The 20,299-nt window shown below is 44.2% G+C and overlaps 1 protein-coding gene across 1 annotated transcript in view; it reads right to left on the bottom strand.

Moving 5' to 3' along the window:
* WIF1 (Wnt inhibitory factor 1) overlaps positions 1-19,342 on the bottom strand; it is a 44,624-nt gene extending 25,282 nt beyond the window's left edge. Inside the window, exons 1-2 of the mRNA XM_086610815.1 lie at positions 19,210-19,342; positions 18,933-19,072 (exon numbers count right to left, since the gene is read on the bottom strand). Of these exons, the coding sequence (XP_086466941.1) occupies positions 18,933-19,072; positions 19,210-19,342 (273 nt within the window). The remainder of the gene's footprint in view (positions 1-18,932; positions 19,073-19,209) is intronic.
* Between the last annotated feature and the right edge of the window lie 957 nt (positions 19,343-20,299).

The following is a 20,299-nucleotide window of genomic DNA, read 5'->3' on the forward strand; positions in this document are numbered from 1 at the left end:
CCAGAGTATGAGTATGTAAGTCAGCAGCACATTTTGCTACTGCAGTGCAGTCTAGACACTGCTGTAATGAACAACATAATGATGCCTCTTTAGACAAGCAGATAATAAACTGCCTACAAAGTGTTCTTTTGCTGCCAGGGAAGGCAGCTTTGCCTTACCTGTTAATCAGTCCTGTCAGAGTGGATAAACCATTTTTTGCACCTCAGTGTGACACTCAAAGAGACCTGCCGTCATCCTCATGAGGTAGTCCCAAAGTGGGAGGCATGCTTAACCATATGAAGTACAGAGAAACACAATCTGAGAAAATAAATTTACACAGAAGACAGGATAACCTGCCTGTTTTCCAGTACCGGCTGCTAAGGGTATGGAAATGAACAAAGCAGCAAGATTAACAAGAGCAGAGGTGCAAAGAAAAGGAAAAATAGAGGTATTTTCGTGTTTCCAAAGAAGAAGGACCCAAATTAGAATTCTGCGAAACAGGCAATCTCAAAGAAAAATACATTATGTGACAGTGTTAATTACACAATGCTGTGGTGAAACGCGCACAACTGCGCAAAGCCTGTTTTATGCCTGCTTACTTCACTTTAAGAAAACTGTGGCAGATTGAAGAAAATCCCTGCATGAGAAGACTTTTTTAACAACAGAGTGGATCCCTGCATACAACTTTTAACAATAACCACTTGGGGTTTTATTGGTTTTAGAAGAAGAATGGTAAAAAACTCTCTGATTTAGCCAAGGGAAGATAATTAACTGGTGCTTAATGTCTCCTGCAGCGTGCGACTGTGTATGGCAGATCAGATCCTCCAACAGAATGATTTAGAAAGCTGGAAAAGAGGAATTTCTTGGTTGCTATCAAAAGGAGCCCCTGATTTTGAAAGGTGGCACTGCGGGCTTCCAAGAATGCTTTGCACAGGAGAGATGGACACAAATTTTTGCAGAATACTTTAGCTTTTCCTCCAAGTTATGAGAAAAGAATTTCTGTAAAGATAAGTAATATGAAGAAATCACTGTCAAGAAACTTGGTGAGGCCACAACGTGATAGATTTAGATTACATTTAGCAGCTGAGCAAGCTGTCTGCTCTTTGGGAGACATGGGGAACCGGGTGGCTACTTGGTCGTTTTGAGCTGATATTTTCTCTCACCGGACTTTGAGCTCTGGCAGCACTCTAGCATTTGAAGAGGTCATTCAAAACCAACCTGAGTCTGGAAGCTGAAAGGCTTGGCAAAAAGAGTGGGGTTCGAGAGGGACACCAGTGAAAAAGAAAAATCCAAGTATATTAGCAGAGCATTAACTCTGAAACTCATCCTCACGCACAGGAAAAGCAGGATACCTGGAACAGAGTGCCAAATAAATGCCTATTGCACATTCCTGTCCATTGTTGGCCTGCAAATGAAAATGTGATTTTGGTTTAGATCACAGTCAATCCCTTGATGAAGTAAGTATCTGCAATGGGGATGGTAGGGCCATTCCACAAGGCTAAAGCCTTGGAAAGCAGCATACGAGCAAACAGATCCATGATAGTACCAGTACACTGATACAAAAGCATGTGGCATGAGGGATTTCTTAAAAAACAGTCACAACAAATATACAGCTCCTCCTTGAGGAAAGTCTTGGAGTTTCTGATTCCTTCTCCACCTTGCTTTATTCGGAAACCAAAAAGAAAGCAAGGGAGTACAACACCCCATATTTAGACATTTTCTTGTGTAACACATTTTCTGTAATGTATTTTATTACTGCTTCACTAGAGTTACTTTGAGGTTTTGATAAATATGCACAGTTAATTACATCTTGAAAATCTCTAGTGAGGAATCATATTTCTTAGCATCAGCCAGGCTGGAATGTATACATGATGCACAAGTTTCCTTTAAACTCTTTTCTCCTGTGTCTTACAGATGAAAAATAGATAAATTTGTTCTGGGGAAGAGGAAAGAAGCAAGCAATAAACCAAAATGCAAAATAGAGTTTGAAACAAAGCCTTTGAAACAAAACATACACAAGCCTTTGTTATCTTCAAATATTTAATGAAACATACTGTTCTGGTATCCTGAGAATTGGTAAAAGCTACTCTCCTGAAAAGTTATCTCTTATTCCAGCACAGCAAGGGCTAATTCATTCTTTTGTCACTCAGTAAAAGATTAGTGCTCTCTCCAGTGGAGATTTCATGATCAGGGATGTTTAAACTGCCAATTTGCTAAGGCTAATAAAAAGGGGGAAATTATTACTGCTCCTTAGAGAAAAAAAAATAAAATACTGTCTCATCAGGTTAGTTCCTAACAAAACAATGCTGTACAGGTTACTATCGACACCTGCAACACATCTACGTGGCTCTATCTACATTGACAATAAACTGTGAGGTTAGAGTCTTCCCCTTACAGCTTGAAAAATAAGTCAAAACCTTAGCTGGCTGGTCCTGGGAGTGCATCTTCGCATAGATTACAGACTGTTTGCAGCTTCAAAATCTGGATAGATTTATTTATAATTCATAAATTAGCCTGAAAATTCTTTTCAGAGAATGTCAAATAATTTCAATAAAACCTCTACAATTAGGGTAACGATTGCACTAACAAGCATTTAGACTAGCTATGACGGAGATCTGAGCAGGCACAACATTTAATTAAACAGAATACTTTTAAAAGCACAAATGTGAACTTTAGAGTTGGTGGCTCATCTGACATGATGAGAGAAAGTTCACAATTGAAGAATAAGCTAATCCACCTCTTGCATGGCAGTAAACATGGATAATGCACACAGATTCATTCTGGCCGTGCTTCAAACATCCAACCCTTTGTTCTTAAGCCTCACAGGACAGCTTTGAAGTTGAGGATAAAGCTCCTCTAGCACACCATTACCAAAGAACAACCTTCTGATTATGATCTCATGAAAGTGTAATCAATAACTTACACAAGTTAAAAGCGTGGCAAACAGCAAAGGTCACGTAATTGGGCCTTTATTGAGTCCATGTGTTTCACTCTTGGCTTTAACTGGCACTCCTGTATAATAAATATCTCTCCCTAAAATGTAAGCAATGAACTTTCTCAAAAGTTACGAAATCTCACAACAGCTTCTGTCAGACTGGAGTTCTTCTAGGGTCTCAAAGGAGGATGCTTCAACTTTCGTAATGGTCTTTAGCCTTGTATTCCAGGCAAACAAGCGTTCAAAAGTTATGGTAAAAAGGTTCTGAAAAAGATTCAACTCTTTTCTGACTAGTTGTTAGAAAGACTTCCTTAACACTGCTCTCTTAACATCTGCTGTATGGATTTTTCAAACGCCTTTTTTTTGTGAATATCCAGAGTAATTCTGTTCTTGTTTTACAGGATGCCATTGACCAAAGCAAATTCTAGATACTACCATGAAAGAAGAACTACATAGAATGCTTGATTAGTATATCTGAAAAGGAACTTGTTTGCTGTTGTACCTAAAATCACACTGTTTTGTCTACTGAGACAAGACCCTGGTATGTGGACATACATTACTGTAATATTTCCACGTACCACACTGGCCTCCATATAGTTATGTCCTCTGTAACTATACCTTGAATTTTTCAAAGCAAGATGGACTTATCTTCACAGTACAGCAGGGAAGTATTACCTTATCCCCAGTTTCTGATGAGAAACTGAACAGTTTCTACAAACAACTTTTCTGTCTTTCAGGCTGTCTCCATAGGCAGGGTCTGCACAGCTTCATCCCTGGGTTACAGTACCAGTCTCACAGGGTCCAGTCTTTTGAGCTAAGGTCCAGAATGGTCCAATGTATTTCCCAGAATTTAAATGAAGTATCTTCTTTAAAGCCAGCTCATCCTTGACTTCCTGTACACTCAAAGGAGAGAGATCAGCACCTGCAGAAGAAAATTCAGCCCAGCCAGAGCCTGATTTACTTGCTGTCTCCAGACTGCCTTTTCCTCTCTCCCTGAGTGCAGATGGAGTCTACTGGCAGTGTAGGCATCTTCACGTGGCCTGGACTCTGCTGACTTTCTCTGTGCTTGTTTGCTATCAAAGTCACACCTCAGAGAGGAGGTGAGTCCCGAATTTCACTGCGGCACATGGGCTGTGCCGCAGAGCACAGACAGCTCTCTGCACTTGGTATCATTTTACTGACTTTTAGCAACACTTATTTAGAGAAATCTTCTCATCAAAAACGTCTTCCTTCTGCCCCTGGCCATGGCTAGTGTACCAAACCTTTCCTACTCTTCAAGGCTTGTTCTTCTTGCCTTCCCCTTCTTCTTGTCACAATCTTTCTTTAGTGGGGATTCAGTTGATGAACATGGCAAAGAGCCATGCTGGTTTTCCTTTTTTCCCCTTCTGCTATGGTCCCTTTCTGCAATGGGATTAAGAAATGGTCCTGGCACTTTCTAGGCTAAAGGTTTCGTGCAGATGAAGTTGACGAAAGTCAAAATTAGTGTTCTGGTACAGGCAGCACTGGCATGACCAGGGCAATGCTCCATTTGAAGAAGTTAAAAGAAACTAGGAAGAGTTATGACAGAGTGAAGTTGAGCTCCAAGATGAACCCTTTGCATACACTTGCAGTAATGAGTCCTACTCAGAAAGGTATGAAGTTTTATTTTGAGAAAGCTACATCCTTCTTTTTTGTTTTTTGGTTTTTTTTCACTCTGGATAATGTGACGTATCATCTTTCAGTCTAATTCCTGACAGGGAGGGTCAGCAGCTGAAAGTTCCCCAGAATAATGGTTTGCAGAGACCCTAACCTCATTTTTATTAGAGAAAATGACAGTGGGACAGTTCACTTTCAGACATGAATATGTGGACCTCCCCAAGCCCAAATTCACCTCTGATTAAAAGCTCGTGGGACTCTGATAACAGCAGAAGTTTATACTCTGCTTTGAGATAACTGCCCCATTTGGGATTAAAGAGTTTTGCTAAGATCAGAGATGTACTTTATTCCTTGACATACAGCTATGGTAAATCTGGTCTGCTCTTGCAGAATGAGGCCAAATTGTCCTTTTTGTCATTCAAGACATCCCAGATGTGCTGATAGTCCCTGACTTCTGCTGGAGTCGAAGGCTGCTGGAGGTCCTCCAAATCCCCCAAACGAGCCTTTACTGACTAAATTAAGTGAGTAGCTCTGGGCTGAGTGTGGACCACAGTACTTTTAGGAAGAAAGAAACACTGGAGCAGAACGACATCCCACACTGCAGACCCTGCTGAGCTGTCACATCTGCTCCCCACATCACCATAGGGCACAGAAATGGAGTGCTTGGCACAGCAGCCTGTGGGTCAAACCCTCCCTGTCATCTGCAGAAGGACTCGCTGTGATACGAGTTAGTAAAGTCAATTTTGTTTGGTTCTGCTTGAATTTCTGCCAGTAGAAGAGGTTTGTAGTCTGGGAGTTGTGTCTTTGTTTTGATTTGATTTCCTACATTTTCTGTGGCTCGCAGTACTGGGACTGCACCAGGGCAGCTCAAGGCAGCCTAAGATTGGGCTGTCACAGTCCTACCCTCTTCAGACGTGACCCCGTGATGAGCTTACCAAGATAGTAGATCAAGTTAAAAAGTAATCGCTTCTTTCTGTAGGGATATTTTTCAGCCTGAGCAACTCCCTGAGCAGCCACACAGCACTGGCACAAGAAAGAGAATGGAAATGTGTGACCAGGGACAGGAAAGAAGATGGGACAGTGTCAGCTGCTAGCCTGGCTGAAGCCGTTGTGGAATGTCACTGGAAGAGAGGTGAATTGTTCCCGTGCCACTGGCAGACGTCAACTTTTCTTACCACGCTCTCAAATTTCATTATCCTGGAGCGAGGAAGGAACTAAGCTGAGAATCATCAGTGAGATGATGGTTCCTCCAACACACTACTGAAACCAGCAGAACCTGCACCCAACCAGGGCATATGCATTTCTGATGGCACTGCCAGAGCTGTCATGTGAACACGAGGCCTTTTATGTCTGAGAAAAATGAAAAATCCAAACACATGATTTCACCCTCAGAAATATGATCTTGCAATTGTTCATTAAGGTTATACACTGGCAATAATTCAAGTTGACTCATGTTTGTCATGTTTTTAAGCTTGAGGCAGTTCATGTTAACAGGTTTATTTGGAGCAACACCAGATTACAAACACGTTTCTGAAACGTGACCAGGGAGCTGTACTCTCTAAATGGAACATGACATACCTCTCAGGAAAGTGAAACACAGGCCAAATGCCGACTTTCCGACTGTGGCGCGCCACTTGGGTGTGCTGTGCAGCTGCGTTGAGGACTGGTTGAACGTCCGTTTTCAAGTGGCTGTCTCGCCACATCTTAGGAAAATGTTGTACAGAGTCTTACCGAAGAGAGCGGACATGGATGCTGCACCGGGAGGCTTTTGCAATCGTATCAACTGTACGTGTTGTAGGTGTGTGCCAGTGAGGAAATCCACTGGTCAGGGTATGACCTGTCTCAGTGAAGGACGATGCAGTTCTGGTGCAAAGGGGAGGCCCATGCTCTGCTGTTTCTGCGCAGGAGGTGCTCAGGCAGACCAGCTTGGAACCCTCCCGAATCTGGACAGCCCTGGCAAATACGGTGGTGCACGCAGCATATGGGCTCCCTCCTGTGGACCTCCTCAGATGTACCAGAGAAGGACCATGCAAGCACAGCTCGGGAGCGCTGGCAGCTGATGGAGATGCCACGCAACCTGCTCTCTTCAGCTCTGCTGGAGAGAGGGACTCTCCCTCACCCCCCCAGTGTGTGGGGAGGGAGGTCTCGTCTCTGCTCCCCTCAGAGTGAAGAGACACGCTGCTGTCTAGACAATGGGATTAAGTTTATGTAATATGAAAACTATTTCCAAACTTTTAAATCTCTGAGGAACAAAGTGGGGTTTTTTCCTAATCCTCTCTACCTTTCAATCTTTTTTTTTATACAAAAACCACTCGTGTTTATAAAAAGGTTTCAAGAAGTCTTACAGTGTCCATTTAAACAGTTAAAACCCGGAAATAGGAAATACCAGTGAATGATGCTCTATGTACCCACTTAACCCTGTCTCTGTTTTTACAGGACATTAAAACCTCTTTAAGTACATGAGTCCATACTAATTCTCATCTGTGAGACATCGGATCATGCAGCTGCTTCTGTAACTGTGAATCTTGCACAAGCGAAGAACGGGTGCTGAAGCCCTGCAGGTTTCCTCAGAGCGAATAGCTGTTAGAAGTGCTGAGCAGCCTTTGAAAATCTGGCCCATTGAATCAACTGGACACATCAATACGCAGACACACAGTAAACGGTACAGTTGCAAGCTGTGCAGCACAAGACATGCAGAGGTCTAGGGAAAATACGCTTGCATATGAAAGCCAGCTACCTTAATGTGACAGTTTGTCGCTATAACCTTTCAATTGTATTTAATAAACTGAGAGGCATATGAATTAGGGGGGTGGCAGAAGCTGGAATGCCACAACTTGCCAACCGCAAGATTCATTAGAAATGTTTTTTGGCAAAATGTGTATGGAAAAACTCTCAAGCCTAAACCATGCTGGTCATATGCAAATATCCACATATGTTTTCAAATGTAGATTTTTAAAGCACTAGAAATCTGTTTTCAGAAAAATTATGATTTATCTGTAGGCTATTAACATACTCTTGAAAGACAACAGATGAACAACACACCTCAGTTAAGTCCATTTTCCATGATATGCTGAAAGGTATGCTTAGTTAACGGTTGAGTTTTCAACATGCAGATCGTACAAATTTTAATCCCAGGCTTTTTGCTTTTTCAAAGAAATGTCTTCAAATATTTTCTACGCATTGAGAGTGGCCAGTAGCTCATCTTGTGCGGATCAGAAATGTAACTCAGACTTTACCACAGGAACTAAATCTGGCTTATCTGCAAGTCTATAATCAGAGATAAAAAGCAAGCTTCACCTAAACATCTCTGCTGCTTGATTATTGTCAGAGTAGATGCTTATACATTTAAAGTGAACTGTCCTGTGAACGTGGCTGGGGTAGCAAAACCAGATTTGTTGTCAAGGCATAATAATGTGTGAAACAGTGTTGCAAACTCTCATAATTGAATATCAGTTCAAGAAATTCTGCTCAGGTTATAAGAGAAGCTCCAGCCCTCCAGTCTATGTCTCACCACGCTTAGGGAACCCCCTGTGGACTGGCTGCTTCCTCCACCTTCCCCTCTCCTGGGTGGGATAACCAGAAACAGCCTGCGCGTGAGACTGGTACAACTCTCTCTTCAGAGTAGAGAGGGTTAGTTTGGGGATCCCCTCCTGTTTTGATGGAGACTGGTTATAAAGGAATCAGAGAGGGAAGAATCTCACAATACCACTTTCACAGAAGGGCGATGGTCATCCCTTTCTTTGCATCTCTCACAAACCTATCTTTCTGCTTCCCACTCTTCATGAGACCTCTGGCCTGGGGAAGGGAAGAAATCCTGAAGAATGTGGGCACACGCCATCAACTGCTCTAAACCAAGAAGTGGGGTAAGACCTTACTGCAGTTATCTGAATCTTTGCAGACAGGGACAAGAAACATATATAAACCTAGAGACAGAAGTTTCTGTTGGAGTTGTCCGGGTTGAGGAATGGTAGAGAACAAAGACTTCATGAGAACTTGCAGAGACTGTGAGCTCTACACCTCCAGGTAATCATTCCTCCTGCCAGCAAACTTTCAGATTTCTCATCCTTCCATATATTTCCCCATTAATTTAATCGAATGTACTTACACTGCCTGACTGTATTTTACAAGAGAAGAAAACCTGACTTTTGGATGAATAAATGTCTTATATAAATAAGTTAAATACTTAGAAATATTTTAAATCTTGTAATTCTATTGTTGGGTTTCAATTAATTGCTGTCTAAATAAATCATAGTAACAGTGGCATCATGGCACCAACTATACAGATTATGAAGTTTAGTTGACTGCAAATATTTGGTAGGACAATTAAAAAAGATCCATTAACTAAACAGGATATTCACACTGACACAATTCAAATGTGAACTCCATTAGTGGGCAGGATAAGGCGCAGACTTCGTCCCATCAAAGGAAAGCTACTGTTAAGTTAAAATGTGAAACCCAAGTTGTTCTTGATGCGATGAAAGCCTCTAATTTCTGGCTGTAAAGGACAGTATAAGCTTCTCCACCCTGTACCTAATACCAAAATGTCACAGCTCTGACTGGAGGGGAGCGACGTGTTGGGTCACAAGCTTTCGGCTACGCTCCTTTGCCAATACAGAAATCCGATCACGCCTACGCGATCTGAATAGATGTTCCTGTGCAAAACTGGAAGAAAAGAGATTTAAAAAAAACAGCACAAACAAAAAAAATTAATCAATTGAGGTAGTGATCAACATGTCCTGCTAGCAAATTATTTCCCAACTCTTAATATGGCTATGCATTTCATCTGCTGCTTGTGATTACAGACCTGGGAAACTGTATTTTGCCTCTCCTTCCTTTCTGGCAGATACTGGTATGCTCTGCCATGCAACCTGCCTGTTCTCCCTGAAGGTCCCTGTGTGGAATACTGCAGGCACGTAACTGCTTGCAGCAATTTGATGTATCTGTGGCTTCAAAAGGAAAAAATAAATTTGTTTCAACCTGGTCACTCAAATGGACTCTGTTTCAACAGTTCAATTTATTTCTGAGAACCTCGGCAAGAAAGAGAACTGGCTACGGCTCAAACTTGGAAAAATGAGAGCAGTGTTTACTGCAGTTTAAAAGGAATGGGCTGAGGCTGATACTTGTACTCCTTACTGAAGGTCTTCAGTGGACTTGATTGTTTGCCTAGGCAGTTTTCAGTCTCAGATTCCCATTGATGGTATCAACATTCACACATTTGCAAGTTGAGAGCAGGTAGAACACATTCCAAGGAGAGTCTATTTTTTCCTGCTCATCAAGTTGCGATCTCTCCATGTCTTCCTCATGTTCTCAGAGAAAACAGGTTCATAGTGACAGAACTGAAAGCTCTGAGCTTGTTCTCTGATGGTCAGGATGGCTCAAGAGCCTGCTCTCTCCTTCTCTGCCCAGTCATCCGTGCAGAGGCTGGCTCTGCTGCTCTTGCTACTGGTTTCTGTGCTTCAGCACTGGTGACAGGTCTTCTCATTAGTGGGCTGCTATTTGGGGAGTTTGTTTTCACTGGTGATGGGCCAAAACCTGAGGCTGGAAGATTGCCAGATCTGATGTCAGGCATATTTATTTCCTGTAGGATCGGTTGGGTTTAGCTAGCTGTTTATCCAGGCAAAGGGGCAACTTCAGAGGATTTGTGGGACCAGCTCTGAAAGCAGCGTTTGGTCTCTAAGTTATTTATTGAAGTATCTGGCAGTGACGGCAGCAAGTGCTGAAGCAGCTGGAAGGTAATTGCCCACTTTTCCTTGTACAGCCAAACAAGATGGATGCCACCAGTCGGTTGCAAAACAAAGTAAACTTTCGTACTAGATGTAAAAAATCCAGGGTTTTTTTTTGTTGTTTGGCTGAAAAAATCCCACCTAAATCTTCGTAAGCCTTTACTAAGGCATTTCTATTCCACACATGCCCCTTCTCCAAGTCAGACTTGTCAGGTAACTCCTCCTCAGCACTTTTGTGCAGCTAAGTGGGCTTCTACAAATGGACTGCGAATCCATATACTATGGTGGATTTCAGGTATCACAGCTGGATAAAGTCTTCTCAGTGCCTCTGTACAACAGTATCACTTCATTGCTTTATTTATATTACTTTTTCTGAGGCAGATTTCAGTTTGCTGCTTTGCTGTGATTGTGCAGGCCAGTCTGTTTTCTGTTCCTGCCTGGTCCATTTTGTGTTCATGGCTGGCTTGGAGGATGAGAGGAGAGCAGTGGATTCTGTTTACCTTGACTTTAGTAAGGCTTTCGGCACTGTCTCTCACAGCATCTCCATAGAAGAAGAGAGGAAGTGGAATTTACAAAAGTGAGGTGGACTGCCCTGCCAGACTCAGTGGGTTAGCAGCAGCAGCACAAAGTCCAGCTGGAGGCCAGTCACTAGTGATGTACCTCAGGGGTGGATACTAGGTCTCATATTGTTTAACATCTTAATTAATGACCTGGATGTGTGACAGAGTGCACCCTCAGCAAGTCTCCAGATGATACAAGACTGAGAGGAGTGGCTGATACACCAAAAGATCATGCTGCTGTCTAGAGGGACCTCAACAGGCTGGAGAAATGGGCTGACATGAACATCATTAAATTCAACAAGGGGAAGTGTAAAGTCCTGCACCTGGGGAAGAACAACCCCATGTACCAGTACATGATGGGGGCCAAGCAGCTGCAAAACAGCCTGGCAGAAAAGTAGCTGGGGGTCCTGGTGGACACCGAGTTGACTGTGGGGCAGCAACGTGCCCTTGTGGCAAAGGTGGTCAACAGCCTCCAGGGCTGCATCAAGCAGAGTGTTGCAGCAGGATGAGGGAGGTGATCCTTCTCCTCTGCTCAGCCCTGGTGAGACACATCTGGAGTGCTGGGTCCAGTCCTGGGCTTCCCAGTGCAAGAGACACATGGACATACTGGAGTGAGGCCAGGGAAGAGGCATGAAGGGATGGGAACATGCCTCACTGAAGTTTGAAGACATGTCTATTTTCCTTATTTAGCTTCTTCTTCTACAAAGTAAGTGTAAGGAAAGAGAAAAATCTTCTGCAGGTTCTTCTACAGGCTGACAGGTCTCATTAGAGATTGGGAGGACCAGTGACACAGGCAGAGGCCCTGTAGGACTGTCGGCTCACACACATCATCTGCCAGGGTGCCACCCAAGGGGAAAACACATCTGATCTCAATGCATGTGAACTCATCGAGCAGGACTTCTGTTACTTTATACAACTAGCTCAGCTCAAAGTGTCACAGTAGCCCACGTGCTTTTTGCACACGTATCTCAACTTTATTTTGTGTTAGAAGAGCCAGTCTTTCATTACATTATTACACACATCATTACATATATTTTATTACAATCACAGTTTATTACAACTAAGATTTCAGAATGTCAGTCTCCCAAAACCAAACAGTAGGGAAAAAATGCAAAGTTAACTGTGCATTCAACAACCTATCCAAAATGTGACCGATGTTGTGCTTCTTCCATTTACAATTTTCAGAAAAGCTATTTACGTAACAGAAAACACCAACAAAATTATCTTCTGATTTTACTGAAACTTACACCTGCAGCAACAGACATCTACTACATTTTATACATGTAATTCACTGAAAAGAACACTGTGTGTTTTGTTATGGAAAGACTAAGTATTGCAACGTGACTGTCCATTCTTTGCTGTGCATTTCAAGTGACTGCACTTTCCACCATACCTGGGCTCCAGTCTGATGTAGTGAAGAGTTTAGGCACAAATAAACAGTTAAAAAGCAAACAAACAAACAAACAAACAAAAACCCAGCAAAACAAAAAATCCAACATAGTTGAGCAACAGAATAAAAGAGACTAATAGAAGTAAAGTAGCATCTTTCAAAAGGTGGAATTTGTACACAAAAAGGAAAATAAAAAGAAGAACAAACCCTGACAAGCCAAGTGTAAAGCCACAGGAAGGCAGATGAAAAAGGTTTTGAGATGCATTTGCTTGAAAGCCTTAAAAATACTAATCAGGAACTCACTGTTCTGAGCTAAGGTACACAATACTTAAAATTCTGTTCAACATGATGCAAGTACCTACTACATATCACTGTTTGAAAAGCTCTGGGTCACACCGTATTCCTTACATACGTGCAAGCCCTAGGAAGAATGCGGTTTCTTACATTTGTCTTATACGTACATAATTCGCTTCGCTAGAGCAAGTCACTCATGCTCATTAGCTACCCAAAAAACCCTCTTTGGAAAGCATGACACTAACAAAAGAAGTTAAATACATTAAAAAGTCTTCCAGTTAGTTCTTGTTACGGTTAGTTCTTACTTTCTGCTCCATGGCATTACCTGTAATGGCATTAACTTTTGATCACTAAGAACATACTTGGGAAACCGTAAAAAAGAGGTGACGTTGAGAGAAAACATTTTCACTTCCACAAAGCAGAGGAAAGCAACACAGCCTGGATTTTATATGTCAGAAAAACTGTTAGTAACATGGAGAGAGAAATCTGAACGTTTTCACCAAATACAGTCTTGAAGCTTGGGGTGTCCTGTTAGTTCCAGTGCTTTTCAATGGTTATGTTCTACAACGCAGCTACTACTGTAAAAGTAGTGAAAATATTTTATTACTTAAGCTTTTTTGTTAAAAATGTATTACGATATTTATAGAAAGGATAAACAATGAAAATCTTGAAGAACCGTTTATTTAATGCAGCTTTACATTGCTGTGTAAAAAGAATAATTGTGTAGTTTACACATATACCATGTAAATTACTATGGAAACCAGATGTAGCTTACACTACAAGGTGCCTTGTAACTCATCTCTGCTGAGTAATAAATCCCCCCCTTTTCTTCTTGGCAAAACTTTGAGAAACTTTACTGCTGTTTTCTATCAGCAGATACAACAGATGGCTGGCACATGCCTGCTTTACTAAGAAAACGGGATCTCTACAGCATTACTTTGATCCCTGGTGGCATGTCTACAACACTGAGACGCAAAATACCACAGCTGAGCAGAATCTAAATATTAAGGGTTTGGAGCTATACTCTCGATACGAGAACCCCCTGTCTGAAAATCATGCTCACAGTATGTAAATGTCTTCACATTCCACATGGAAATTTTGGTACGGAGGTCAGAAAAAAAAGTATTTTCTCTGTTTGGTGACATGAAACTGTAGTGAAGGTACTACTGTAAGTCCCAAGAGCACGAGCTTATGCAATTGTATTGACCAAACTTCCAGAACAGTCATACTTTCATTGGGAAAAAAAAAACTAATTGTGCATATGAGACGTTTTAAGCTTAAAAGCATCACTGTAATCACTAGGTATGAGTAAGATATTTACAAAAAGTTCAGCAGTTTATTTGAAGAAAAGTTTCCTTCAAAGAATTACGTGTTTTGAAATTCACTGGGTTTTGTTTTCTTTTAGTTTATCAGGGAAATAGTAATGTTTGAATGGAGCACCCTATTGGATCAATAATGCCTTAAAATTGGTAGTCCGATAGCTTTCCTCTGGGTAAAGAAACAAAACTTCTGCTGGTGTAGCTGGATAGTCTATTTTATCTTCACAGTCAGGCTATGTCTCAGTAATATAAGGTAATTCCAGAGAAATCAATTGAGCTTTTGGGGGTTGATGGTCACACTGCTGCTATCAGCACTCGTCTCCAGGAGCTGTAATCATATACCACTCCTAAGCTCCACTTTACAATATAGAAATGATGCTAGAAAATGCACTGATGACACATATCTCCTCTTCTTAAGAAGTGGGCACCTTCTTGCTTTACTCAAGGTTATCAATAACTCTTTGATCAGAAGTAACCCAGCCTGTTCAGTAGGACAGGTCCAACTGTCTGTTTTAAGGGCCTCGAGGACTACATGCTGGGATGTCCCCTTATATCCTGACACTTGTGCTCCTGTGACCAGAAGCCCTCCCAGACCAAAGACCTTTCCCCAGCACTTAGTCCTCTTGTGTACACATGCATGTCTCCTATCATAGGGCAGGATCACAAAAAGGCATGCATCCAGCAGCACAAGGCTGGATATAGCTTTAGCAGGCAATATACATGCGATATCCATGCACTGTGAAATATATACATGCATCTTCTAGTCACATGGGTCAAATCCCATCCATGCACCAGCACAGGACTGAGTATTCAGATGTCACATCATGGGCACTCATTCAACTGTGCAACAAGAGAGGAGCCGTGGGGTACTCATGACAGCTGGGAGTAGGAAGCAAGATGCTACAACAATTCATCTGACTCCAAATACTTCTCCCATATCCGAAAGGAAGAAAGTAGCCTGGGCAGGTTGTGGCCCAGACTGACTGTTTTTTTGTGGATCAATCCAGAGACTGCTACAGAACAAAAATTCCAACTTGCATTTTGGTTTCTTTTCTCATCTCCCATCTACTAAATCAACCCAGCTGCTGCTCTGTCACTGAGCACTTGCTTCCTCTGTACTGGTTAACCTTTTTTTTTTAATATGGTTCTCTCCCACCAATACTCACTCACGTGTGAACTTAATTTTATTGCTGTCAGAAGTCCCACTGAAAGGTAAGCATACATATTGGTGCTTGTGGATTTGGAGCTTAAATATCTGTCAAAAGTTCCTAAACACTGTAGAGATGATGTTATCACTGCAATCTTTGGTATCTTCCACTGGTGGACATAGTGAAACACGCTGCAGCATTAGTTAGCATAAAAGAGTCTATTCCTCTCTCATTGGGAAGTCTTTCAGTGCAATCTTCCCCAGAGGACAACACCTCCAAAAGCCACTTTTCTTTCTTTTGCAAAAAACATACAGAATGAGAGCAAGAAGCACACCATGGAGTTTTAGTGGTTGCACACACAGATGCCTACTTTATGCTATTTATTGCCACTGATTTTTGCTTTTTTAAACCTTGCAAAGCAAGGAGCAATCTTTGTAACTACCAGTTTACCCAGATTACCTTTTTTTCTGAGGAGAATATATCATCTGTAATCTTATGTTTAAATCCACAGGTAAAAACATAAGGTGCATAAAAACATAACATCCTGTTCTGCAGTACTCTAGCCTTCTCACAACCCCCGGCACTTCTCGACTTCACCAGAAAAAGCAAGTATTCAGGACCTCCAGATCCTTAAATTTTGGGTTTCTCCTAATATTTCCTAATAATTAGGACTAATGGACTAAAAGTAACTAATGCTTTTCTTTGGTTAATATTTTCTAGTGAAAACAGCTTTAATTGTTTGTTTATCATACCAAATTTTTCCCCATAAAATGTATCCAGGGCCCAAAGGCCACTGTGTTAGAAACAACATCTAAAGGTAGTGGGTTTTACCACTTCAGTTTACACAGAATACATGTATAATCTAGTCCTTGAAATGTTCAACAGACATTTTTGAACTAGAATACGGACATAGACAGCAGTGCAGGACTGAGAAGTATTGCCACTCCTGGGCCGGATTATTTACTCACTTACAACTTGGATCATTATTCTTCCCAGGCGCAGGTAGATGGAATCTACCCAGAGGATATTTATACCCACTTTCCACAGGTGTAAACATGGCAGGAGAGACATTGGAGCTCCAAGGTGTGGTGGGATGACCTTGGTTGGGTGCCAAACACCCACCCAGCTGCTCTCTCATTCCCCTGTCTGGTTGATATGCAGGATAAAAACCATGTAATGACATAGACAGGATCTCCTGTATCTGCTCAGGAGAAGTCTTACGTCTATAGACCCAAAAGGGGTCTAGCTACTGTTAAGGCTAAAAATTGAAGCCCTAGAGAAACATCTTCAGATCTCAGGTGAGATATAAGGGTAAAAGGTCTACGAGGCACAAGATACAAGACTCACAGAGGAAATTATTTCAGTTTTACTAAACAGGAGACAACAGTTTAACAGAAAGCAGTCTAATACTTCGGTATCTTGAATGCCTTTTTTCTTTCAAAGAGTGCTAGTATTTTTTCCTTTTCTTTTCCTTCTTCCTTTCTTGCCTCTCTTCTCCCCATTCCTCTTGTCTCCCCTTTCCTCTCCTTCTCCACTCCTCTCTTTCCCCTTCCCACTTCCCCTTCCCTGCCTCAGGAAATCCCAGACAAAAGTACTCTGCCAGACTAAAGGTAGTAAGCCTTTAGTACTTTCCTGGACTCGTCAATGGAAACTTCTAAGAACCTGTACACTTTAAACCAAAACAGAACACTGAAAAGAACTGTTAAAATTTACTCATTTCTTCCCCTCATAATATATTGGAAATTCTGTGAAAAAGAAACTGTGTTCTTTTGCCACAAATAACTGTTATGCTACTCTATTTGCATCACTACTGTAAGCATCAATGAATTAAGATATATAAAAAAGGTGTGCCAGTGATGTTGTTGCCCTATGGGCTACAGGAGAAACACTCATGTTTTTTCCTGTCCCCATGTTATCAGTGCTGGGTGGCATAAGGATAGTAAGTGCCTTGGTTTCCACAGAGGGTGACAAGAACTGTGGGTAACAGCCAGCTATACTCAAACACCTCTAAGGGATGCAAAAAACAACAGGACTGTTTGTACTATCATAAAGTAGACATTTTGTCTGGGATGCTAAGTATGTTCATTTCTTTCCTAAACTCCTAAAACACCAGAGGGTTGAAACTCCTTCCTTAGCTTAGGCTTAGCTGGTTGGAACCTTGCTCTTCACCGGCAGACCTGCGTAAGTATCTAAACCTCCACAGACATAAGACTAGGGTGTCAATGTTTATATTGACTGTACACACAGATGAACTTGTAAGGAATAGCTAGATGGGATTATAAAATCTGCAAACACAGGGTCTCTCAGTTTTAGCACTTGTTTGACCCATAACTATATGAAAGTTAACACACTGTTCTAGGGACACAGTAGTGCAATGATGTTACTTTAACCATTGCAGTATTTCACCTACTAATTATGTTTTGTCTAATAGGAATTCAGCAAAGAGGAGGAGGAATAATGGGTTAAACACCTTTGCCACTGCTCAGAATTTTGTCCTCCAAGTTGCATCAAGGGGAACACTCGCCTATGCTGTCTTTAAGCTCGTGACTCTTCTCACTGAAATCTGTGCTACAATCATCTTTTCTTAATGAGCCACCTGCAGGCAGCAAAGGAGGGAGAAGACAGCACAAGAAAAAAGGACAAGAGGGACAGGGTTCAGCCTAACACGTCTTCCTCCTTTCCAAAAAGATGTAGTTTTATCATGGACAGCAACTGAAGCTAGCAGAGAAATGGAAAAGGAAATATAGTCCCAAAACACACTTATTATTTCTAGGTATTTAAACGCGAAGCCTTGGCGTACAAAGTTGTTTTCTCTGTAAAGCTGGACTGGAAAAGCAAGGACCTTGAGCAAGTCACTTGGCCTTTCTGAGTAAGTTTTGTCTCTCCACGTTCCCCTCCCTGTCTAAAAAGGGAGGTAAAGTGTTTTCTAAACTTAAAGGCTTTGTGAGGACGGCAAAAATTACAACAGCCTCAGACAACACCTCAAAGCCAAACAAGTCCTGTAGTTATAAAGAGCATTTCAAGACAACCAAAACCACAACCAAATTTGTGATGCTGCAATTAGCTGAATTATACAACCAATTTTCACTGAATATTTGAAGGTAAAATTTTTTTCCTCTTTACTAAGCTCTTTATTGTTCAAAGTGAATGTTCGGCATTGTAAAAACGAATTAATTTTATCTATCGTTTTTATGTTAGTGATTTTTTTCTGTATCCATGCTAACGTACGCGAACATGCTTCAGCTTTATGCAAATTTAACATATGTTGTCAGTGTGTCAAATCGTGCCTATGTTTCTTCATGAAAATGTCACGCATTCTTATCTTTTCGACAAAAGAACCCGAGGGATTCAACACACTGCGGATTTACGTGGTTTTGCGATTAAACTTGGTAAAATTAAGTCGAAAGAGAATTATTTACCCGAACCACGCATTAGGCGTGCACATTTAGTAAACAGAGATCGATTAATCACCTGCAGGGTATGTCCATAAGCTAAAGAAAGTTCAAAGCAAAACGCATCCACATAACCACTGTCAGGTAAAATTTTATTGAAAGTGAAGGCAACCGGTGCCTTCCTCGTGAGCTCGGGCTGTCTGCTCACGCGTCACCCGCCCGCGGCTTCCTCCGGTGCCCGAGACACCCGCCTCTCCCGTGGGCACGCTACAATCCCACACCTTCGAACCCACTTCGGCAGGGATCCGGCCCCGCTGCTCGCTGCTCCCCGCGCCCTCCCCGCCGCCCTTCGCCTCCCGCCTGCCCGCGCCCCGGGACCCCGCGGGACGGGACCCCGCAGCTCCAAGGCGCTGCCCGCGCGAGGGGCCCGACGGCAGCGACCCGCACCCGGCACATCTCGCAAAAAGGGTTTCCTCAACTATTCCAAAACCAAACCACCTGCCCGGGTTTAAAGGGCCGCCCCCCGCGCCTCGCCGCGGCCCCGTCTCCGCACCTACCCGTCCCGTTGCCTGCCAGGTGAAGTTCATGGCGTGGATGCTGACGGGGATGGCGGGCATCCTCTGCTGGGCTTTCCTAAAGTCGTGGGTGAACGGGGCCATCTTCCCCTCGGACACGATCAGAATATCCTCCTCGAAGCCTGCGGAAGGCAAAGGGGCGCGATGGGCGGCAGCCCCGCCGAGCCCCGGCGGGCCGGGCTGCGCTCCGCTCCGCGTCGGGCCCCCGCCCGCCCGCCTGCCCGCGGCGGCAGCCGGCTGGGGGAGCGGCCCCGCTCACCGATGAGGACCCGCGCTTGCTGGGCGTCGATCCACATGTAGAGCGTGTCGGGCTGCCGCGGCGCGGCCCGCAGGCTGCAGAGGCTGAGGGCGCCGCAGAGGAGCGCGGCGCACAGCCGCCCCGCCGGGGCCATGCTCCGCGCACCGCCCGCCCGGGGCCCGCCGCCTGCCGCTGCCGCTCCGGCCGCGCCTGCCCTCTGCCGCGGCGCGCCCAGAGGCGCGGGGCGGCCCCGCCGGCGGCGGCGGGAGGGGGGCGCGGGGCGGGGCGGGCGCGGGGAGGGCGGGGGGCGGCGGGGAGCTCGGCGCTGGCGGAGCCCTTCAGGCGTGCGCCTTCCGCCGCTGCGGAGGGCGGCGGCACGACGGCGCAGCGGGCGGCGACCCTGTCGCTGGGCGGTCGGCGACCGTGTCGCTGGGCGGTCGGCCCTCCGCTCCCCCGGGCGCCGGGCGGCCGCCCGCTCCTGCACAGGCGCAGGCGGGCGCCGGGACACGGTGCGGGACCCGCACCTCCTCTGTCAGGGGAGGCGTGCCACAGGGTGGCCGTGGCCGGCGCGTGCCCCTGACCCCTCTCCCGGCCTTCACCCCGCACCCCGGCCGTGGAGACGGCCCCTCCGCACGCAGTCACAAAAGCGTGGGGGAAGGAGCCCGCGCCCGCTCGGGGAAGCGAAGTTTGCGCGTAGCGGTTGCCTGGTGCACGCAGTGTTTGCGTCAGGGGTCGGGGGGGCATCGCCGAAACGGCACGCGGGTGGGCAGGGGCCGCCGCTGGGATCCGGGCACGGCGCCCACTCGCGCCGGCGGGTCGGGCCGCAGAGCCGGGCACGGGCCGGGCGGCGCGGCAGGGACAGGTCTCCCCTGTCGTCACTGTGACGGCGTGCTCTCACCCTGCGTTTGTCCCAAGGGCTCAAGAACAGCGGAGACTCTGGAAAACACCTCAGTGTTGCCACCGACACGGAAATTAGAACTGTACTCAAAGTACAAACTTAGGAAAGTTTGTGTATTGCTGAAGAATTTTCTATTCAAAAGGTTCTTCAAACAGAGTTACACCTTTGAAAAGAAAAAAATAGTTTCTCGATTTGCTAGTTTCTTTCATAGGA

This window comes from Tauraco erythrolophus, chromosome 4 (assembly GCF_009769465.1).
Source record: "Tauraco erythrolophus isolate bTauEry1 chromosome 4, bTauEry1.pri, whole genome shotgun sequence".
Classification (NCBI taxonomy): Eukaryota; Metazoa; Chordata; class Aves; order Musophagiformes; family Musophagidae; genus Tauraco; species Tauraco erythrolophus.